We start from the raw sequence: 25,233 nt of genomic DNA on the forward strand, positions 1-25,233 counted from the left end.
GCTCTACTTTGACTCCATTGATATCATAGATGTGCCTCTAATCTTGCACCTAACTTCTATAGCTAGTGCACACAAAATGATACAGATAACCAGTCGCTGATACCCTGCGGTTTTGGCACTAGAAATTTAAAATTGCAATAATATAAAATATAAAATATGCCTGTTTATTATTTCTAGGCTAAGGTCTGTAAAGCCCTAAGGGGGTATCAGTGTGAAATGTACATCTGTGCTGACTGAGCATAAAACATTTCACAGTGCTCTGCAAAAATATAAAAGACACAAGGGACTTTCAGTTTACATCATACTGTAAATATTTATGAACAATATAAAAGATCTGGGGTTATATTCGGCTCCTCTGCAGATGTATCCCCTTTTGGTCTTGTAAGTTTATGTACTGAACAATAACTATTAATAACATTCAAGTTGCTTTAACCAGGGCCAAGTAATATACTAGGGTCAGAGCAGCTTCTGGAACAAGACACGAGACTGGGAAATGGACAGGAAAAAATACACTTGGAATCCTGTTTGTAAAGTCACAGGCAGTCATTTGGAATTTCATAAGGGAAATATTTAGTAAATCGCCAATTTGTCAGGCAAATAATATTATTATATTTTTTTCTTTAAAACGTTTTAATGTAATGTTCTGTATTGCTTCAGAATTTGGCTTTTATATATTTAGCTACAATTAAAATTGTGTTCAATGAATGTGACTGCTCCCAGCTGATTTGTATTTTCCTTTTACATTTTTAATAAATATTTCACTTTACATATAATATTGTATAGGACACTCTGACCTCCCATTCTGCTGTCAGAACCTCCCCTAAGTCCTTTCTTCGTCATACATGGCTGGAACATGTCAAGCACATACATACTGTACAATCTCCTAAGTATTACCATATCAACCAGACCACAATTCCCTGACTTAAGTAAATTAGACAGTGAAGTATATGACTGGTAGATTACTTAGGTTTTCCTGCAGATTTGCACCTTTGTTGAGAGATGTAGTAAGTAATCCTCACTGACCTTTGGGGCAGATGCCAAGTTGAATGCAAGTTGACCATAACTGCTCCACACTGCATGGAACTAAATGCGGGTGTTCTCCTGTATGCTGAGTTGTACGCATCTCTGTGCTCACACCACCCCATCGCTTTTCATACCTGTCATCATTATCAGTGCGCCATTGTACCAGTCGTACCCCTGGTGCAATAGATCAGTCTGAACGCTGGTGTAATTACAACTCTGTATTGTCCACAAATCTGTCAACACTCCCTCACGCAACTTATCCCTTGTGTGAATGTCCTGTAAGCACCCAGTTATGTCCCTCTCCCATAGTGATGTGACTGAGTGGCATATAATCCAGAGCAGACGCAATGCGAAAATACACAGACTACATCCACAAAACCAACCTGTGTTCTACACTAACATCAGCTCCTTTACCTAAAGAAAGCCACATTGCGGCAACTGTTCTATTGAGTGTTACTGTAGTAAAGGCTGTAGCCGATAGCACATACCCTTTCAGCTGAAGTGCTGCATCCTCATCCTCACTGATCCGACGCATCATGCCACAGTTCTCTAGGGACAATTTCTCTAGCAGCTGGTAATCCACATCACTGCCAATACCAATGCTGAATAGACAGAACTTCTCGCGTATGGCATTCTTGGTATTGCTTAGGATTCGGATAGAGTGTACCTCCCCAACAGTGGGTCGTCCATCAGTTAGGAATATAATCAGTGACACACTTCTCTCCTGCTTGCCATTATTAGCAAGGTAATCATTGAGGAGATTTGATGCAACCTGGATACCTCCATTTATATTTGTACCTAAAACATATAATATTTTAATGTACAATATGTCAGTTATTTCTTTATATGTTACTCAAATAATTGTCAGCCGGTGCATCCCCCCCTCCATGTGGTTCGCCTACTACAGTGAGAGGTTTTGGGCCCTGATCTGTTGTCTCTAGCATTTTAGTTCTTTCTAAGGGCTAACCCTTCTTTAGGGAACAGCCATTCTATTTGTCCTGCTGTTGCCAGCTGAGATCTGCATCATGTTGTGTCTGGCTCAGGTACCTGTTTCTAAGCCAAGTGCAGGATTCTCAGGCTGACAGACAGGGCTCCCAGCTAGTCAGGGCAAAGCTTTGTTCTCCTTCTTCTCCATAATGTCTGACTGGTTTCCTACTTGTTTTTCCACCAGCAAAAGCCGCAGATAGATTGTCACCTAGCCTGACGGTGGTGATGCAGTCCTACTGCAGGTACAGGGAGGAGGTATGTTTCACTTCATTATGCTCTCACAGGGGGAGATTTATCAAATATTGGACAGAGATAAAGGGGGAGATGTATTAAACTGTGCCTTTCGTCCATTATTTGTATGGACCTGCTTCGCCCATTTAGTGTGGTGAAGCAGGTCTATACATTGGCGGCATGTATTAAATATACTTTTGCCAAAGAGGGATAGTGCTAACTCACCTCTTTGTGAACTCTCCCTCTTGCGGCTGTAGACGCTCCCCAGGACCTACGCTGCATGGATTGTGCGCATGTGACTGTCATTAAACGCCCAGTGGCACCCGTGGTCATAATAAAAATATATATATACTTTTTTGTATACCCAGTCCCCTGCTGCCATAGCTGACAACCAAGGACAGTGCTGTGTGCCAGGTAACAACACCTGCAGATGTCGAAATACCTGCAGATGTCGTTAGCTACAGGTGTCAAAATGGCCAGTGCAACTGACCGTTCATATGTTACTCCGCACATCAGGCGCATAGTTGAGTTTAACAAAATTAAAGACACCTGCGAAGGCAATCATACTGATGTCTCCTCTTCAGGGGCGTTTTAAGAGAGGAGGAGGCCCGTGTTCAGCCTCCTCCGTCGGGCCCCCTCCTCTCTGCCCAGAGCACCATAGAGTCTGAGCACTAGAGGGCTCAGACTCTACTGCGCATGCGCAAATCTCCGGGAAAATGGCGCGGTGGCCATTTTCCCTGAGAGCTCTCTACTGCGCATGCGCAGAATGCTGTGAAAATGGCCGCTGGGCCATTTTCACTGTGTTCTAGCGGCGCTGCGGATGCCGGCGCTGGACTTCGGAGGGGTAAGTATTTTACAAATGGATGCAGTGTGTGCGGTGGGGGCCCCCTCTGGACTCAGGGGCCCGTGTGCACCGCACACACTGCGCCCATTATAGAAACGCCAGTGCTCCTCTTACATCTTTGCTCCATGTGCTACAAGTCACATTACACATAATGCATGAGTGCCGTGTGACTCGGTAGCATCTTTTTTTGCATTTTTTCTGTGCAAAATGTGTCTTAGATGGAAAGTCATTTAATAGGACACATGAGCAGCATTTGCTGATTAAAATGCTATGCAGCATGCCTATATTCTGTGTGTGACTGCGACTGTATTTGCATACAAAATGCTATGCTACAGTGTTTTCCTGGAAAACACTGTAACGTGGCATTTCGGATGCAGATAGAGCTGCAATTACATACAGAATATAGGCAAGCTGTATATCATTTTAATCAGAAGCTGCTTGTGCATCTTATTATGTTACTTTGCATCTAAGATGCATGTTTGCAGAAAACAAATGCAAAAAATATGCTCAGTGCTATCAGTTTTGTCACGGCAACGCACGTGTTCAAGGGATGTTTAGCGTGGCTGCAGCAACAATATAAGAGGCCACATCTGAAATTTCCTTAAATATGTCTGAGATGTCCTGACCTAAGTAGGATGCAGGAACAGCAAATGCAAAAGTTGACTCTCAGTCATCACACTCCATGAGCATGACCAAACATGCACAAGGAGCACTGCAGGAACTTAGGGGGTCATTCTGAGTTGATCGCAGCAGGATTTTTTTTAGCAGTTGGGCAAAACCATGTGCACTGCAGGGGAGGCAGATATAACATGTGCAGAGAGAGTTAGATTTGGGTGTGGTGTGTTCAATCTGCAATCTAAATTGCAATGTAAAAATAAAGCAGCCAGTATTTACCCTGCACAGAAACAAAATAACCCACCCAAATCTAACTCTATCTGCACATGTTATATCTGCCTCCCCTGCACTGCACATGGTTTTGACCAACTGCTAAAAAAAATCCTACTGCGATCAACTTGGAATTACCACCTTAGCACATACCCTCCAGCATGACCCATTCCATTAGGTACAAAATGCTCTGTTCCTGGACTTTCTTCCAGTGGTGGCTCCAGAGATAAGTCTGTAGCACAGTCAAAAATTCAAATAGGGGAGCCACACCAACTGCTGCTCCAAACACTGCCAATTATCATTGGCCAGGACTCAGTGACAGTTGGTGTGGCTCCCCTGTTTGAATTTTGGACTGTGCTGCAGCCCCGCCTCTGTAATTGCCACTGGCAAGAAAACCAGGAACAGAGCATTTTGTACCTAGTGGAATGGGTCATGTTGGAGGGTATGTTAGCAATGACCAATGTGTGGCTCCTCTCTCATGACTGAGCTTATCAACACTAGGATATTTTATTGTTTAGACATTTGTATAATACAGTATGTGGATCATGTTATGGAGGAGTGTCAGGATTCAGGGCTGGCCCTGACCACTTTGAAGCCCCAGCATTCTAGCTGATGCCCCCCCAACCCCCCAATGTAGGACCTTTTGCGTGTGCCCAAAAAGGGGGCGTGGTTTCAAAGAATGAGTGTGGCCTTGTGACAGTGCGTAACTGGGGAGGCAGAGGGTGTCAGTGTGTCCAGACATCAAATCCCCCCTCCCCCTGTGTGTTTCCAGCCATCAAGTCTCTCTCCCTTGCATGTCTTACATACTTACATAATGATTGCAATTCTTAGGGCTATCAATCAATGATGACTGAGAATTGCAGGTGTCAGACCGTTTCCCTGGTAACTCATGGCTACAGACATACAGATTTTCCTTTGCAGCCTATTGAGGTGTGCAGGAAAATCTGCCACGTAGCGCATGGTGATCTGTACACAGTACTACTATGCAGTAAAGAGGACTTGTACTAGCCATTTGTGATGTGGATTGGGCCATAGCCTTGGCAGATCACAAACATAGAAAAATTGGGAATGTTGTGTACATTAAGCATATATTTGCTTTATCTATAGACCGCTGCTCAGTACAACTCCTCTTGTTCTGTATATAAGGCCTATATATATAAGTAAATCAAAAAAGCAAGCAACTGGGCAAAACCGTGTTGCACTGCAGGTGGAGCAGATGTAACATGTGCAGAGAGATTTAGATTTGGATGGGGTGTGTTCAAAGTTACATCTAAATTTGCATTGTAAAAACAAAGCTGTCCAGTATTTGTGGGCTACATACAAAAGCAGCCAGTATCTACCCTGCACAGAAACAATATAACATCCCAAATCAAAATCTCTGCACTTGTTACATCTGCCCCACCTGCAGTGCAACATGTTTGCCCAGTTGCTTGCTCTTTTGCTTAACTTACAAACATGAATCAGGCCCATAATTCTCATTTCAAATTTAAATGAGTTGGATCATAATAATACCCAGTGGTCCTAGGACAGGTAAAACACTACATACAGTACCTGCAACGGATTAGTGGTGTACATGAAGAATGTCAGAGATATGGGCTCAATACAATTCGATGCGAGTTGGATCTTGCGAGTGGTTATCACTGTCAACTCGTACTGCAAATTACGTTTGCAATCCAATTCCAAACTCACATTTATTTTTCAGAAGAAATCCATGTTTTTATTTGAACACCCACATGAGCAGGTGAAACGGTAGGAAAAATCTTTATTTTAAAGAAAAAGTGTTGAGATACAGGGCTTAGGGGGTCATTCCGAGTTGATCGCTCGCAGCGCAGAGATCAGGTTAAAAAAAGTCAAAACTGCGCATGCGTATGCACCGCAATGCGCACGCGCGTTGTACGGGTACAAACAGCATCGTTGCTGTGCAATGCTTCTAACGACAAATCCATTCGCACAGCCGAACGCAAGGAGATTGACAGGAAGAGGGCGTTTATGGGTGTAACTGACGGTTTTCTGGGAGTGGTAGGGAAAACACAGGCATGACCAGGCATTTGCAGGGCGGGTATCTGACGTCCATTCCGGGACCTCTGTCGCTGGAATCATCGCACAGGATAAGTAACTACAGGGCTGGTCTTGTTTTGCACAAAATGTTTTTGTACCGCTCAGCTGCACATGCGATCGCACACTGGCAAAGCGAAAATACAATCCCCCGTGGGTGACGACTATGCGTTTGCACGGCTGCTAAAAGTAGCTAGCGAGTGATCAACTCTGAATGAGGGCCTTAATTCATGTATGTATGGAATTGCACAATGGCAAGGAAGCGGCTGTGCAATTCAAATTCAAATGCAGCAGGCGGCATATGTAGGAGACAGATAACTCCGGCATGCATTTAAAAGTGGTAGTCTTGGATCACAACTGCAACCATCTGTTGCCATTTGCAAATGTTTTTAACCACCGGTCGGCCTCACTTTTTCATGTACTTCTCCCAGGTTGCATTTTGTAGAAAAGTTGCACACCCTTGCTGCAAGTACTGTACAATAGAATTGGCATTTCTAATTAGAGCCCACATTTCTCAGGTGCGCGCATTCATGTGATGTATGTGAGTTTCATGAAACAAACGCATTTGCAAACTCTCTTCATATAGGATTCAGCTCTATGTGTACCCACCTTCACTGATTCAGTTTTTTCTCTATATATTCTAATAACAATCTCTGAGCATTCCATGATTTCGTTAGTACAATGTTTCATATATGTACTGTTTAGTAGGTGATTAGAGTGGCCTTAGTTTAAGGAAAAAACTAAGTTTGTTTTTTTAGAGTTGTGAATATGTATAACAGTCTTGGGTGGGCAGGGCATATATATATATATATATATATATATATATATATATATATATATATATATAAAACTTTCTACAACTGTAATCCCAGTGTACAATGAAAGTAGTATGGAAATCGGTTACCTCCAGCAGGTGATAAGCTATAGATGAACTTTTTTGCGTCTCGGATGTTGTTAGGAGAAACTTTCACAAGCTCTTTTGACTGCCAAACTTTGATTTTATTGTTAAAGCCAATTATATTAAAATGATCATCAGGCCTCAAATCTCGAAGAATAGTAAATAGGGCGTCTTTAGTCTGCAAAGGAAATTACATTCAATTATGAACAAAGTGACTCGTGATTATTCCATTTGAAACCCTCATACTAAGTATAACAGCTGACAGTCAACCTCTGTCATTAGTGACCTTTCGCATATAAATTGGAGGCTGTCATTGAACATCTACAGTGAATATACAGTAAATATTACATCATTCTTACAAGAACAATCCAACAGTTACAACTTGCACAAAAGCCAGTTATAGAACATGCCCGGCATTTCAAACAGTGCACGTCATATTACATCAGCTTCTGTTAAATCAGCACAAATGAGGCTTTCCCTTTCCCTGTGTTATAATGTATGGTTCCTTGCATGTCCCAAAATGCTTCAGTTTTTACCATTTTAAAATGTCAAATGTAATCAGTCTGATTCCTCTAGACCACAGGTTCTCAAACTCGGTCCTCAGGACCCCACACGGTGCATGTTTTGCAGGTCTCCTCACAGAATCGCAAGTGAAATAATTAATACCACCTGTGTACCTTTTAAAATGTATCAGTGAGTAATTAATTCACCTGTGCACTTGCTGGGTTACCTGCAAAACATGCACTGTGTGGGGTCCTGAGGACCGAGTTTGAGAACCTATGCTCTAACACACAGGTTCTCAAACTCTGTCCTCAGGACCCCACACAGTGCATATTTTGCAGGTCTCCTCACAGAATCGCAAGTGAAATAATTAGTTCCACCTGTGGACCTTTTAAAATGTATCAGTGAGTAATTAATACACCTGTGCACCTGCTGGGTTACCTGCAAAACATGCACTGTGTGGAGTCCTGAGGACCGAGTTTGAGAACCTATGCTCTAGATCACAGGTTCTCAAACTCGGTCCTCAGGACCCCACACGGTGCATGTTTTGCAGGTCTCTTCACAGAATCACACGTGACATAATTAGCTCCATCTGTGGGCCTTTTAAAATGTGTCAGTGAGTAATTAATACACCTGTGCACTTGCTTGGTTACCTGCAAAACATGCACTGTGTGGGGTACTGAGGACCGAGTTTGAGAACCACTGCTCTAGACTGTGTCACATTAAACATCCAGAGGGATCACTTCTGCTTGTCTTACGCATTTATAATACTGCACATTTGGGAAATCAGGAAAGCGATAGTTCTTATGGTGGCCACATAGATATACATGTCACCCAGCCCAGGATCAGAATATCCTGACCTACTTCCAAATTTGCTATACATGCTGGACAAGAACAGCGGTTCAATACTGGCAGTACTTGGAGACCTCATCACAAAGGTGTCTGTTAGTATGGATGATCTTGTGGAGAAATCGACAGGGCTCATCTGCTGACTGTATTTATGAGGTTTGGGCTGAGTCACAATATGCATTAATATACTTTTTCCCTTTTGCTCTTAGTAGTTGGGCACACGGGCATATTTATAATGGGTGCAGTGTGTGCGGTGCACATGGACCGCCGGAGTCCAGGGGGGCCCACACCACACACCCTGCACTCATTATTTTTCATACTTACCCTTGGGAGTCCCGCAGCGCTGCAGTAGTGCTGCCGAAATCACTGGAAAAATGGTGTGCCGCCATTTTCCCGGTGTTTCGCGCATGTGCAGTAGAAAAATCACTGGGAAAATGGCTGGCGTGCCATTTTCCCGGAGATCTGAACAGGCACTGTAGACTCTGGGACAAAGCTAGGGTCCCCCAGGGACCCTAGTGCCCAGAGCTAAGCGCTACCGTCGGCTAGAGAGAAGGGGGCCCAGACGGAGCCTGCACACGACCTCTTCCTCTCTAGAAACGCCTCTGCTTGGGCATGTCTGTGTTTACTTTGCGTATAGTTACAAAGATGGCATTCTGCTTAGAGCATTGTTTTACAGACGCGTCTATTTTTTCAGCTCCCACACTTCACCTTGTCATGTTTCTCTGTTCTATCAGCCTTATACAAAACTTTCTGTAATAATAACATAATGTAACATAATGAGTGGTGGTGTTGTGCTTTATTTACATTAGGTGTGCTAATGGTGTCAGCTTGGCTTTTAAAAAACCTTGGTATTCATCCAAAACCAAAATCCAATATGATAAAGTAGCATCTGAAGTATGTGTGTTCCTGTAATTATAAACTTTCCGTAAATCCCTTTTCTCTCTGATTAGCATGCACGCAGGGGATAAAGAATTAACAATTTTTTGTTTCATACAGATGAGTGTGAATACAAAGGATTACTTGTCAGGCACAGTATGTTGTTCCACATTACTACATTACTACCCATGAACTGTCGCCAACGTCAGATCTTCTTTAACAAGGAAAAAATCACTTGGTCCATTAAATGTCACTTTAATAATAAAAGGCATTATGGCAGAAGAACATTATGTATCAGTGGGCTTTTTCATCAAGACACTTATATTACACTGAAATCCATTAACCCATTGAGCATTGTATCTTGGCCTCTGTTGGCTGTATATTCAAAACTGCTAATAAAATCTTACACGTAAAAAAACAACAACCCAGAAATCCATTATAGTAAATTGTGCTGTCATCAAGGACTTTATAAATATCTGTGTTTATCCTAATTCAAACTCTGTTTAAAAATGAGACACCGCATCTCCTTACAATTTACATTGCTACTGGTTTATATCGGACAGCTGGGGAAGTTTTAATCCTAGTCATCTACCTCAGTGTTTACATGCTCCTGTCATGTATTAGGTGCACACAATACACCTCCAAACAAGCACAGCTGCTTTTGCATATGAATTCACACAGCATGCGCTGGACAAACGGGTGTGCATTAAACTCTATCATCCTCACAGTCATTAATTGTTGTCTTCTTATAATAACACATCATGGAGTAATAGAAAAATGGCATACTTTGTATGCATGCTTAGTGCTTATGTGCTGTTTTCTATTAATGAGCTCTACTCAGATCCCTCTGTGATTTGCCAATCATTTGTTCCATTTAAATTGCTATCTACAGTCCTATCATTGTGGGCCTAACTGAAGTAGAAATGTTAAGGATCCACACCGCCAACTATATTATTCTGTTTAAGGAACATGTTTATCACAATCTGTATTTTTTCCACATGGGAAAGATTTAAGGGCATTTTCTTTCTACCTCTCCATGGTGAGTGGGGCATGAAGAAAGGCCCCAGCCTCCGGTAATCCGATAGTAGAAACATAAGACTGTAATTCAGCCACGGAATAGGACAACCAGCAGGAGCGGTTCTAGGCACGGGCAAGCAGGGTGGGCGCCCGCAGCGTTGCAGCCGCAGTCACCCCACAGGCGCCCGCCTCTTTCCCGTATTCCGCATCCCGCTCCCCGGCTGCAGTAGACGCCGGGGGCTGTGTGGGCGCTCGCTGCAGCCGGCGCCACTGTCAGACGCTAGAGGTCATAATTGACCTCTTGTGTCTGTGCGGTGCTGCTATGGGAGAGATGTCATGACGTCTCTCCCATAGAGGGGAGCGGGTGGCCAGAGACAGGGGGCAGCGCAGCAGCAGTCAGGAAGCAGGAGCGGGGCTGGTAAGTATTTTATGGGGGTGGAGGGTTTGTGTTGTAAGCGGCGCTACTGGAGGCACAACTACAGGGGGCACAGCTACAGGGGCACAACTACTGGGGGGCAAATCTACTGGGGGCACAGCTACAGGGGTCATAAGTACTGGGGCAAATCTACTGGGGGCACAACTTCAAGGGCCATAACTGGCCACGCCCCTTCCCTATGAAGCCACGCCCCTATTTTGGGGGCACAACTCTGTTTTACCTGTTGGGGGTGCGCCAAAGGAAACTCTCACCCTGGGTGCCACAAGGTCTAGAACCGGCCCTGACAACCACGACCTATAGACATCCTTATAGAATGTGAGAAAAATATGTTGCAGCCACAGCACCACCAGAGCCTGTAAGCTCAGCAAGGGGGATGGTCTGCATGCACCAGATGAGCTAAAAAAACGACCGATCCTGTCAGCGTGTATCTAATATAAATGTGATTTAAAGAGCAGACAATGCATTTCCTATCAGATAAATTAGCCATCCATGCAGATTGAGACCATAACTACCCAACCATAGACATGTCTAGTATATACAAGCTCCAAGTGGCAGCACTCAGATTCCAACTCAGCCTCTTTCTTCCTATAAAATAATTTCAATGAAGTAACCTGCTGTATTAAAGTCCCCCTCATACATGCCTTAAAAGAATCCCATATTTTATATTATCAGCAAAAATCCCTCCCATATAGCCTCAAGTTCAGAGCTCACCCTGAGCAGGATAAGCCAGGACAGGTGCAGTTTCCAAAATACTTGTCCCCTCGGACAATCCATTGCAAGAAACATCAGGAGAGGAGAGTGGTCCGACACCCCTCTAGCCTTATATAATATATTGCCAATTTGGGATATTAAGCTAAGGGAAACCAGTGCCAAATCAACTCTAGGAACAGAGTGAAAGGACACAGAGAAACAGGAGAATGAATGCACCTTAAGAATGAATGCTTAACCTGCCATGCATCCACCCATCCTATACTGTCTATACATTTAGCAGACCCCGACTGACTACCCCCTGTGTGCACCATGGACGATTCATGCCACTTAATAGAGGGATCCATTCAATTATTGAAATCCCCTAAATAAATAACAGGAATACCAGGAGACTGGGCCACAAACTCTATAGCGCACTTCAGCACTTATAGGAAAAGGAAGGAGGTATATAAATCATCAGATAATCAGAGTGTGTACTGGGCATGAACGGCCTGACTTTAAATATATGACAGTGGCCAAATATGACCGAACCAATTTGGGGTGGTTAGGAAACGATTGCGAGCATTGGCGGCTTCAGAGGTGGGGCTGCAGTGCAGTCCAACAGGGAAGCCACGTCAACTGCCAGTGAGTCCCGGATGGCATTGTTTGGAGTGGCAGTTGGCGTGGCTCCCCTATTTGAATTTTGGCCTGTGCTGCAGCCCCACCTGGTGCTCATTCCTGACAGGTGTGAGTTATGTATTCTTAACTCATCCCGCTAACTCTCCATGACCGCAGCCTAACCCTAACTTTCAGCATGAGTGCCAAAGCCTAACCTCCCTGGTAAGTGCCTAAATCTAACCTGCCCCTCCGATGATGGTTAACCCTAACCCCTCTCCCTGCAAACCTAACCCTGACCTCCCTACCCCTGCAGCCTAAACCTACCCCCCCACCCCGTATATCTGTTAAAGCCCCCTCCCCTCCCCCCCCATCCCCACCCGCAGCCTAATCCTAATCTTCTGTATACTTTCCTTTGGAATTCTGGCTGTTGGGAGTCCGGCAGTGGGATACTGAGGTTTTCTGTGTTCTGGTGTTGGTGTTCTGGCGTTGGTTTTCTGTCAGGTGTCAGGTCAGGATTCCAGCACCGGTATTTCAGCTGCCGGGATTCCAACAGCTGGGATATTGAACGAATACCCCAATTGCAACATGACCTCTTTGTCATAGGGGCTTCCAAAAATTGTAGCATATGCACAGTTGCAAATAATCACCCAACTATTGGAACATCTGCAATGCGAGCACCTCAGAATCATTTACTTTTTCCTCACAATGTGGTCATGGGTGAGATGATACAATTCTAGTTTAAACTGAGGTCTATGATAGACCCGAATCAAATGTCTTTATTACAAGGCTGTAATGTTAAAAATGATACATAGAATTATTATTAGAACATTTGTAGATTTCAGATTATTTTGTGTATGAAGAAATTATTTAAAGAAAAGATCTTTTGATTAAATCTCATAAATTTGTTGCACTTGTAAGTAAAATGGGGCAGCCACAACATGTCTAAGTACTTCAAGTTTATACTATAATTAAGATTTGATTAAGATTCCAACATTAGCCTTGTTTCAGCTTATTACATACTGTAAGCGTGGTTTGGGAAGCAGACATTGGCCCTCATTCCGAGTTGTTCGCTCGCAAGCTGCTTTTAGCAGCTTTGCACACGCTAAGCCGCCGCCTACTGGGAGTGAATCTTAGCTTATCAAAATTGCGAACGAAAGATTAGCAAAATTGCGAATAGACACTTCTTAGCAGTTTCTGAGTAGCTCCACACTTACTAGGCAACTGCGATCAGTTCAGTCAGTTTCGTTCCTGGTTTGACGTCACAAACACTCCCAGCGTTCGGCCAGACACTCCTCCGTTTCTCCAGCCACTCCCGCGTTTTTCCCAGAAACTGTAGCGTTTTTTCGCACACACCCATAAAACGGCCAGTTTCCGCCCAGAAACACCCACTTCCTGTCAATCACATTATGATCACCAGAACGAAGAAAAAACCTTGTAATGCCGTGAGTAAAATACCTAACTGCATAGCAAATTTACTTGGCGCAGTCGCACTGCGGACATTGCGCATGCGCATTAGCAACTAATCGCTCCGTTGCGAGAAAAATATAACGAGCGAACAACTCGGAATGACCCCCATTGTACTAATAACATTGCTACCATTCATGCTCGTTATCCTGTATTTTGTTCTGCATGCTTGTGCAGCATTCCACATCTGACTGTGTAAACAGTGAAGTGTATACCAGATAACAGGGTCACCTCATATAAATATTTTAAAGAACAGTTAAAGATGATCTGCTGCCTACAGAGCGAAACAAGGTAAAAGTTAATGCAATGTAAGTACATAGACCACAATATTTCCAAATAAATTGTTCTTATAACATGATAAAACTAACTTCACTGTAAGCAGATTTATTTTACATAACTCCGGTATAACAGATGTATAAGATGTATAAGAACACATCAGACTATAGAAATAATGTAAGATATGCTGCTATTTACCAACATTCTTGTAATGCAGAGTAATAAGTCATCAGGCCAGACAAGAATGAACACAGCAAGGGAATTCCAGGGGCCTTGTGGATCTCTAATAATAATAATACAACTCCTGTGCATCCATGCCTCCTACTAATTCTTACGTTCCTGAGTGCAAGTTTAACAGCGTCTTTGTCTTTCTATTTAGTACGTGACTAAGGTTGCTTTGGGAATTGCTCATGTTGAAATTAGCATTACTCTTTGCTCAGCAGCAACCATGGAGTTTTTTTGGCACGATTTAGAGAAATTCCCATTGGAAAGCAGCCATGTATGTGATTACAGAGATTCAGTCCCCTGCCAGCTCCTGAAAAATGCATTCTGAGGGTCAAGGGCTGTGCCTCTTATCTGTCTCTGAAAGAAACTCACAGGTCTTTACTTGGAGTTAAAATAGAATATATTTATGGGATTTACATAGAAATGTAGTTCAATAGAACAGAGCAGAGACTGACTTTTTAATTAATAGTGAAGGTTTACAATCTCCCACAGAATACCACAATTATTCAAAGTATTACATAAGCAGATAGATATTACCTATTGCCTAGCAAAGATTTTTTCAAATGTATTTTATTTTATTTCAGTATATACAGGCAGGTTTCATTAGATAAATACTTTAGATATCTGGTAGATCACAGCAACACAATCTTCAGTCAGCACTGACTAAAAGAGCTCGGAGTTATGAGATGCTGTGCAATGATGCTGGTGCACTAGTTTGTGCTTGTATACAGATGGGTGGAACATGTTCTCTAGAAGGAAACAGAATACTGTGTGTTGCTATTGAGAACAAAGGCCCTCATTCCGAGTTGTTCGCTCGTTATTTTCCTTCGCATCGGTGCAATTTTCCGCTAACTGCGCATGCGCAATGTTCGCACTGCGGCTGCGTCAAGTAAATTTGCTAAGAAGTTTGGTATTTTACTCACGGCATTACGAGGATTTTGTTCTTCGTTCTGGTGATCGGAGTGTGATTGACAGGAAGTGGGTGTTTCTGGGCGGAAACTGCCCGTTTTATGGGTGTGTGTGAAAAAACGCTGCCGTTTTTGGGAAAAACGCGGGAGTGGCTGGAGAAACGGGGGAGTGCCTGGCCGAACGCTGGGTGTGTTTGTGACGTAAAACCAGGAACGAAACTGACTGAACTGATCGCAGTGGCAGAGTAAGTCTCGAGCTACTCAGAAACTGCTAAGAAATTTCTAGTCGCAATTTTGCGAATCTTTCGTTCGCAATTCTGCTAAGCTAAGATTCACTCCCAGAGGGCGGCGGCTTAGCGTGTGCACTGCTGCGAAAAGCGGCTAGCGAGCGAACAACTCGGAATGAGGGCCAAAATACTGTGTGTTGCTATTGAGAACAAAATTGTTAAAGAAGGGTGAATCATTTGGAAGTCTGCCTGGATGATGCAGGTAAGTACTTATCTGTTCTGTGGCACTAGTTATATTAAGGCGGTTCTGTGTCAATGGGCAGCACTGTGGTAATTCTTCCGGTGTTGACAAAGCAAATCTGAAGTGGATTCACTTTGCACAATGCATCAGCCCGCACAATCGAGCACCTATATAAATGGTGGGTGGGAATGTATGATGGTGGGCTTAAGTAGGAGAAGTTCAAGGAAAAAGAAGATGCCAGGATCTAACCAGAAGACACCATTGCAGCAGTTGGGCAGGGATACGGTCGTTAGGTCGACACAGCTTAGGTCGACAGTCATTAGGTTGACCACGGAAGGTCAACATGCATTAGGTAGACATGGTCAGTAGGTCGATATGGTCATCAGGTCGACATGTACTATGTCGACAGGTCAAAATGTCGACATTGTTTTCAAATTTTTTCCAATTTTTTGACTTTTTCATAGTTGACGATCCACGTGGACTACCATTGGGAACGGTAACCTGTGCCGAGCGCAGTGAGGCACCTTGCGAGGGGACACGGTGCACTAATTGGGGTTCCCCGTATGAAGAAAACGACACCCAAAAAAGTCCAAAAACCCATGTCGACCTTTTGACCTGTCGACATAGCACATGTCGACCTAATGACCCTGTCGACCTAATGACCCTGTCGACCTAATGCATGTCGACCTTCAGTGTTCGACCTAATGACTGTCGACCTAAGTTGAGTCGACCCAACAACCCATACCCAACCTCTCCGATCTTCACAAGATCTGCGTCTCTCATCCACACTCATTACTTGCTCCCATACACGATTGCAGGACTTCCTTCGGTCTGCACCCACTCTATGGAATGTCCTACCACGCACAATAAGACTCTCCCCTAGTCTCCAAACCTTCAAATGTTCCCTGAAAACTCACCTCTTCAGGCTAGTTTATCACATTCCAGAACCACTCACTCAACCTTCATAAGCTTTCCTATTCGATTATATCCCCACTGTGCAGTCCGCACATATCCTCTACATATTTTCTCTTTCTTCACTTTCCCTTGTTTCTGACCATGGCTCATCATTGTTGTGATGTGATAACATGCAACCCACCTAGAACCTTTGCAATCCGGTGGACAAATATGCAATAGATAATGCCTTTCCTTGTGTATCAATGCCTATTTCCCTATAGATTGTAAGCTTGCGAGCAGGGCCTTCCTACCTCTGTTTGTTTATTACCTAGTTTTGTTGTATCATTGTGTCCAATTGTAAAGCGCAACGGAAGTTATAAGAAACTGTTAATAAATAAATAATAAATAATACCCATTGGGCAGCAGGGTGAGGAAATATTTGGCTTGCTGCCTCACAGCATGGAGGTCTTTGGTTTGATTCCAACCAAGGTCCTATCTGTGCATAGTTTACATGTTCTCACTGTAGTATAAAGGGAATAACTTGTGGTGCTGAAAAAGGGTAACGTGTATGACATAAAATATACCAACCTTAAAATGGACCTAACTTCTGATGTGTGTGAGTCCCTACTGCTGCTTGTTTGCTGATCCTTTTCTTATTGCATACTGTATATCTCCACTTCAACACATAAACTCAAAGGAAAAGGACTTAGTGCAACATCATCAGACAATTAAAAGTTTTAAACACTCTTTAATAACTCACATTTAGAAAGTGCTAAAGCGCATATAATAAATCTGCACAGTAATGGGATCAGGACTCTCACTAGACAGGGAAAAGTACCACCAGATCCACAGAACATGTGGTCTTGGTCCAAGTCATCGGACCATCAATGTAAGGTTCCTTCTTCAGAAGCAATGATGCTTCTGAAGAAAGATCCTTACATTGATGGTCCAAAACGCGTTAAGCAGGTGGCTTTGTTGGTGATACCAAGAGGGACTGCTGGTACTCTCATGTGTACATCCGATGACTTGGACCAAGACCACATGTTCTATGGATCTGGTGGTACTTTTCCCTGTCTAGTGAGAGTCCTGATCCCACTACTGTGGAGATTTATTATATGCGCTTTTGCACTTTTTAAATGTGAGTGTAATGAGTTATTAAAGTGTGTTTTAATTATCTGATGGTATTGCACTAAGGGGCTAATTCAGACCTGATTGGTGCTGTGCAAAAACACAGCAGCGATCAGGCCTGAACTGCGCATGCTCCGGCACCGCAGTGCGCCGGCACATGGCAGACAGCCGACGGCTGTCTTAGACCTGCGATCGCCTCTGCCTGATTAACAGGCAGAGGCGGTCGCTGGGTGGGAGGGGGTGGGTCGGCAGCATTTAGCCGTCGTTTAGGGAGCATGGTCCGGGCAACACAAGCGTGCCCAGACAGTTGGGGAGGGGGGCGGGCCGCGGTGGCTGCGTGATGTCACACGCACCCGCAGCGACCCAGGCTGCGATGAGTAGCAACCTGCCAGCGTGCAGGAGCTGCACTGGCTGGGAGCTACTCTTCCAGTACAAAAGCATTGCCGCTGTGCAATGCTTTTAAACTTGTGCGGGGGGGTCAGTCTTGACATGCGGGGCGGACTAGCCCTGTGCTGGGCATCCCCCCGCATGTTAGGGAAGCTGATTGTAGATGTGCTAAATTTAGCACATCTCCGATCAGGTCTGAATCACCCCCTAAGTCCTTTTCCTTTGAGTTTACATGTGCTGGAGTGGAGATATATGCACTAAGAAAAGGATCTGCAAACAAGCAGCAGTGGGGACTCACATCAGAAGTTTGGACTCATGCCAATATCTGAACCATTTTAAGGTTGTTATATTTTACGTCATACATGATACCTTTTTCAGCGCCACGGGTAATTCCTTGGTAGTGAACCTTGGTTCTACCTTGAACCTTGGTGGTCACCCAGGCTGCAGCAAAAGGCTTATTGTGCAAATAAGGGGTTCTTATCTTGATGTTCTCACTGTGTTTGTGTGGGTTTACCAAGTACGCCACTATCCTGCCACAATCCATTCCAAAAACATACTGGTAGGCTTATGTAAGAAACTGAAACACATCAGAGGGTGAAGCACAACAGGAGCTACTAACCCTCTTTAGGTTTTAATTATTGGAGAGGTGATGGGACACCCAGCTATAGACACTGTGCAACAGCTATCAGAGGCTTAATACAGCGGGAGGTGTCACTTGAAATACATCTCTATTGGAGTGAAATACATCTCTATTGGAGTGAAATACATCTCTATTGTAGGGGTAATAGTAAATACGAGTACTACTGTTGGAAAGCTGTAATTGGATACCAAGGAAGTGAGCATACAGTAGGTGTTCCCTGTATTAGGACATGTGGGAGCTGCAGAGAGTCCATGTCAGATACCAGGCTAAGACAGCAAACTTGTGCCGATACATAGGGGAGGAGGATATACATATGCTGACAGCATACAGCTACCTCCCAGGACGGCACTACTGGACACTAACAGCTTCTATACATAATCATTCTTACTTAATGAATTTCAGTTCCATTTATTACCTCAAACTGAAGTATGTGCAAAATAGTAAATATTTACATTTTTTTTCTGGATTTATCATTCAAATGCTATAGTATACACAATATATACTGTACATCAAGTTACCTATATAGTGGAATACCATAGACGGAATCATTCAAATTGTGTGCTACATTTTTGATCCATTTTTTATTTTTATATATATAAAAATAAACCATTACCACATATATATACACTATATGTGGTAATGAAATCCCAGTCAGCAGGTGAAGAAAGCAGAAATGCAGAAGACTGCTAAGCAGAGCACAGGTGAGACTGTCAGATGAACCAAAACTTATAGAGACATCAGGAAACTGCAGGAGCCAGCAGAAATGTAGAAGATCGCTGTGCAGAGTACTAGCAACAGGTAGCAGCTGTAGGAGTCCACACACAGGAGCACAGCAATAGGTAATAAGAACAGTTCACAAATGACTGAAACCTGGGGACCAGGAACTATCCCAGAAGGAAGGCGATGCTCTAGCAATGTGCTGTACTCAAGAGCAGGTTTAAGTAGGCTACAGTAGAAGTCCATAGGCTGCCAGAATCATGTGAGCACAGCTGCAGCATAGGGATTGGACTAGAGAGTCACATTTAAAATGACAAGATGGGTGCACCTATGTAGCCAGCCAGTTTGTTTACATTACATGCTTTAAAGAGCGAGATGCTGCTGAGGTACAGGAGATATGCGTAGTACAGTGATGTGGCAGCTCTGAGTGTGGTAAGTTGGACAAATACCCCAATTCATGACACTTGCTATCCTTAAGATAAATTATGTGGCGTTGGACATGGTTCTGCCCACATTCGTTCGTACCCTTCCCATCTGCTCCCCATCAGTTCCATACTATCTGGCCTTCTCTGGTTTGCACCAGCATATCTACTTCCTCTGCCTGTACCCACCTCTCTGCACATCAACATTCTACAACTTCTTTGCCTGTGCCAGTGTTTCTACCCTCCCCAACTGCTACAACCTCTCTGTCCTTCCCTGGTTTGTACTTTTAGCTCTCTTAGTGCTGTCTGTGCCACTCCTTTCTGTGCCTTTCTCTATTCCCTTGACTATGCCAGACTTTATTTTCTCTCTCTTCACCAGTCTCTCCTTTCTCTTTTCTGTGCCAGACTCTTTACACTTCCCCTGACTCTCTGTATCTGTCACCTTCTTTTTTTGTTTGTGTGTGTGCACATCTGGGTCTCCTTGTGGGTGGCAGTTTATTTCCTGTGCACCACTGTCTTCCCACCTGCACCTGTTTCCCCACATTTCTCTTTGACCACCTTGCTATGTGTGGCTGTCTGACATGTTTGTCATTTATACACACACACACACACACACACACACACACACACACACACACATATATCCTCGTGTATTTGTCTGTTTCCCTTTGCCTTTCTTATTATATTGATCTAACATTGTCTTCCATGATTTGCCCCCGCCATCCACTTTTCTCCTGTGCTTCATCATCTACTCCTTAATCTGCCTTCACGACCATCATCCACTTCTCCTTTCCTCAGTCCTTACCATTTCTCATTTTCTTCTGCTGAAGTTAATAGAGTCCAGGCGGCTCATAATTAAAATCTGTCATAAAAACTGAACCTGAGTATGGTAGTTAAGCATAGACTTCTGATTTTGTCTTTTTTGTTCAACTAAAAAGTATATAACTCCATACATACATACATACATACATACATACATACATACATACTCTGTTCACACATAGCCGAGACCTGTGTCGATGCCCATGCACTGACAACTTGGCCTAGTGGTGGTCTCTCCACTGTGAGTGATTTGTACTTAGGGGATAGTTTAGCGCCCCTTCTCCCACATACAGGAACGTTATGATGTTCAGAAGCAGGACTATTTGAAGTATCTTCAAGTGCAACACTGGCCTCAGACTTATCTTCCCTTACCACTTAAAAAACCAACATTTCTTTTGCTTATCATATCCCAGTTTAGTTCCTCTACTCATAGGGGTGGAATTTTTTGGTGGTATCAATATCAACTTTCAGATAGTAAGTAGGGAAAATTAGTTTCCCAAAATGTTTTACAAGCTGATCCATAGGGCATACTTCTCTCCTGAGTGGCAACACAAAATTAGGCCTTCCATCTCTCAGTATTGCTGGAGGAACTGCGGTGGTGTTGGTGATATATTTCACTTCTTTTGGACGTGCCCCCTCTTGCAGCCGCTCTGGAGTAAAGTGTTCCCTATGGTCAGTAAGGTGATTGGAACGGATGTCCCTGCGGAATCTAAGACTGCTTTACTCCATTTTTACCCTGGGCAACTATTCCATGGAGATAGATACATTATGGGCCACATTTTGGTGGCTACTAAAGTCACCATTGCTCAGCTGTAGAGATCTGCTTCGATACCATGTCTTTCAGCTATTCGTAATAAAGTACATAAGCATTACTTGTTTGAGAAGGCAGAGCCTAAATACTCTTCCTCCCCTTCCTCCATTCATATGAAATGGTTTAAATGGAGTGAATACTGGGCAGAAAAGGGACATCCGACAATATTTAGTGTTCCAATTACTCCTTCTGTCCTCTGTTTGCCTCAGTCAGTCTCTCGAGGCACATGCCTACTATTTCATTGTATTCATCTACCTCTGTTTATTTGACATGTGCACTGCGAGTTTGGGCTTTGTCCTTTTATGTATGCATATTATCTGGCTCCCCTTATGACCCCCCTCCCCTCCTTCTCTCCTTTTTTTTTGTATTCCCATTTATTCTTGATCCGCTGAATAAAAATGAATGTTAACATGAAAAACAAAAACGTGGGTATTTGCAAAAGCAGTATAAGTTATTACCATTGCACTCCCCCAGTGGGCCCTTCAGACCTCAGTCTGACACTAGCTAAGCCTATCAATAAAGAGGAATATTCATTGCACTGATAACTCAAATACTGTAAGTGTAATACTAAGATACTAAGGAGAATATTAAATTACCTGCGGTAAATTACTGCAGGTGAAAAGGGAGGTAGCTTCAGGCTGTAACGCCCGTGGCTATTTAATTGCACTCACTTTTTTTAACCACAGCCCTGTTAACAACTGTTAATTTAGCGTGTTAAGGTGCATTAAAACAGGTTAATGGGTTAACACACAGAATCTATGAAAAGTTAACGGATTCATGTATTAACAGGGTTGCAGCACCCGTTAACCCACTGGTTATCGAGGATTTTTTTTTTTGCCTCTGTTCAGAGGTGTAAAAATTTTTCCCAATAAGGGCTGCCAGCAGGGGCTACTTGCATAGCCCCTGGGGGATGACTTGGCCCGAAATAAAATACCACAGATAATTGAATTCCCCACTAAAATATCCAGGGGAGATACTCAGGAACAGATTAAGAAGCCAAGATATTAAGCCAAGCTTAATCATTTTCACAACATGCAACACAATTAAATCATGCCTCCCAACATGACCCTCTCCAGGAGGGACAGAATGCTCTGTTCCTGGACTTCCCTCTTAATTTGTGATTGGCATTACCTGTGCTGAAACACCTTTCTTATCCATTAACCTGTCCAACACAGGTGTCGGCAAACATACATTAAGAGAAAAGTCCAGAAGCAGAGCAGTGTGTCCCTCCTGGAGAGGGTCATGTTGGGAGGTATGGTTAAATGTACAAGCGCCTATTTTTTAGCCTTCCTAGCAGGTTAACTGAAACAACCTTAGTGAGGTGACAGGGACCATTGCTAAGAGTGGGAATAATTCCGTATTATGTTTTCAAGTTTCTTCAGAAGAAACAATATGCACATTTTTCATAACTCACATAATATTCTTGTCTCTTAAATCCTCACTGTACAGTTATATAACTATATGTACTGAGAATAATAACTTACACAAGCAAAATCTACTTCTACAAACTACATCTAATTAAAAGTTTACAATTCCAATTACACTCTTTTCATGTGAGTCATGCAACAAAATTAGTGTGTACTTTTATTATCCCCAGAGTATAGGAGACAAAATCTTTCTTCCTTTCAAAAACAACTTGGGGAATTGTTACATACCCACTAATTACTCAGTTCATTGTTTCTGATTACAGTAAAAGAGATCTAATGCTGCAACATACAATCAGTAATCAAGGGCCATGTTTTCAGTCAGCCTTGTTTCCATTTTAAGTAGTGAGAAGCAAACCAATATAGCCAGCCAAGGCTTATGCACGGATATTGCCAGGTTACATTGGCCCAAGTATTTTAGAGAGCAAAGAGGGGATGAATGTACATTCCATATGACTATGGCCAGTTCCTTAGGCATGTAAACAGCCAATGTGCGCTTTGTGCTTGCCAATCTGACATACAGTAAGTCTATGGTCACTAAAGTGACAAGATCGGATCTGATCATTTAAACAAGCAGTTTTTTTTCCACTTAGATTTAATTAGGACCCATGGATATCTGATATTGAGGCTATTGCATAGCTTTAGTACCACAGTCTCACTCCATTTTTATTTTATTGTGTATATATACTGTAGTCTTGTCCGTTGTGAGCTTATATGAGAGCTTAGTGCTCATTAATGTCGCCAGCTCCTGATCACTGTCCAGTTGCCAAGGTATATACGACCTTGCTTCTTGGTCACATCTCTTATTTGCACTTATACATTACCAGTCAGGACTGCTGGGACTTTTCTCTTCTCACAGTAGGTCTAACGGGAGGCAAACTATGCTTGAAACTTGCCCTGGTCATGTAATTTGCTGATCAGCTAATAACACTCATGGTCAACTCAGGACACATTCAGTGGCTGCCGGGTGTTCCTAGTAAGCAACGGTTTTCCTGTGGCTTTTAATTTCTTTCCATTGGGACAGGAACAAAGAAGGAATATTTTGTTTGTAAATAATGAAGTGGTGAACAAATACATATGAGTGAGTGCTTATTTAATTTACACTAAACTTATATTATTATTTTATTAATTGTATAGTAGAATATCTGGGTGTTTAGGATCCCCTTACCTACTGGCCTGGGAGCATTGGTGTAATGGATGTACCATGTGTATACTCTACTATAACATTCTTACTACATATGTCTATGGGCAGGTCTCATATTATAACATCATAGAAAATAAGAATTTACTCACCGGTAATTCTATTTCTCGTAGTCCGTAGTGGATGCTGGGAACTCCGAAAGGACCATGGGGAATAGCGGGCTCCGAAGGAGGCTGGGCACTCTAGAAAGATTTATGACTACCTGGTGTGCACTGGCTCCTCCCACTATGACCCTCCTCCAAGCTTCAGTTAGGACACCGTGCCCGGACGAGCAGACATAATAAGGAAGGATTTAGAATCCCGGGTAAGACTCTTACCAGCCACACCAATCACACCGTACAACTCGTGATACTATATCCAGTTTGACAGTATGAAAACAACTGAGCCTCTCAACAGATGGCTCAACAATAACCCTTTAGTTAACAGTAACTATGTACAAGTATTGCAGACAATCCGCACTTGGGATGGGCGCCCAGCATCCACTACGGACTACGAGAAATAGAATTACCGGTGAGTAAATTCTTATTTTCTCTAACGTCCTAGTGGATGCTGGGAACTCCGAAAGGACCATGGGGATTATACCAAAGCTCCCAAACGGGCGGGAGAGTGCGGATGACTCTGTAGCACCGAATGAGAGAACTCCAGGTCCTCCTCAGCCAGGGTATCAAATTTGTAGAATTTTGCAAATGTATTTGCCCCTGACCAAGTAGCTGCTCGGCAAAGTTGTAAAGCCGAGACCCCTCGGGCAGCCGCCCAAGATGAGCCCACCTTCCTTGTGGAATGGGCATTTACAGATTTTGGCTGTGGTATGCCTGCCACAGAATGTGCAAGCTGAATTGTACTACAAATCCAGCGAGCAATAGACTGCTTAGAAGCAGGAGCACCCAGCTTGTTGGGTGCATACAGGATAAACAACGAGTCAGTTTTCCTGACTCCAGCCGTCCTGGAAACATATATTTTCAGGGCCCTGACAACGTCTAGCAACTTGGAGTCCTCCAATTCACTAGTAGCCGCCGGCACCACAATAGGCTGGTTCAGGTGAAACGCTGACACCACCTTAGGGAGAAATTGGGGACGAGTCCTCAACTCTGCCCTATCCATATGGAAAATCAGATAAGGGCTTTTACATGATAAAGCCGCTAATTCTGACACTCGCCTGGCTGAAGCCAAGGCCAATAACATGACCACTTTCCACGTGAGATATTTCAGATCCACGGTTTTAAGTGGCTCAAACCAATGTGATTTTAAGAAACTCAACATCACGTTGAGATCCCAAGGTGCCACAGGAGGCACAAACGGGGGCTGAATATGCAGCACTCCTTTTACAAAAGTCTGAACTTCAGGTACTGAAGCTAGTTCTTTTTGAAAGAAAATCGACAGAGCCGAGATCTGTACTTTAATGGAGCCTAGTTTTAGGCCCATATCCACTCCTGCTTGCAGGAAATGCAGAAATCGACCTAGTTGAAATTCCTCTGTTGGGGCCTTATTGGCCTCGCACCATGCAACATATTTTCGCCATATGCGGTGATAATACGTTGC

At 43.4% G+C, this 25,233-nt stretch overlaps 1 protein-coding gene across 1 annotated transcript in view; it reads right to left on the reverse strand.

The window, feature by feature from the left end:
• The window catches only part of ITIH5 (inter-alpha-trypsin inhibitor heavy chain 5), a 152,521-nt gene that overhangs the window by 12,010 nt on the left and 115,278 nt on the right, over window positions 1-25,233 (reverse strand). The window contains exons 8-9 of the mRNA XM_063926817.1: window positions 6,930-7,101; window positions 1,512-1,821 (exon numbers count right to left, since the gene is read on the reverse strand). Of these exons, the coding sequence (XP_063782887.1) occupies window positions 1,512-1,821; window positions 6,930-7,101 (482 nt within the window). The remainder of the gene's footprint in view (window positions 1-1,511; window positions 1,822-6,929; window positions 7,102-25,233) is intronic.

The sequence above is a fragment of the Pseudophryne corroboree genome, chromosome 6, assembly GCF_028390025.1.
Source record: "Pseudophryne corroboree isolate aPseCor3 chromosome 6, aPseCor3.hap2, whole genome shotgun sequence".
In the NCBI taxonomy this organism is placed as follows: domain Eukaryota; kingdom Metazoa; phylum Chordata; class Amphibia; order Anura; family Myobatrachidae; genus Pseudophryne; species Pseudophryne corroboree.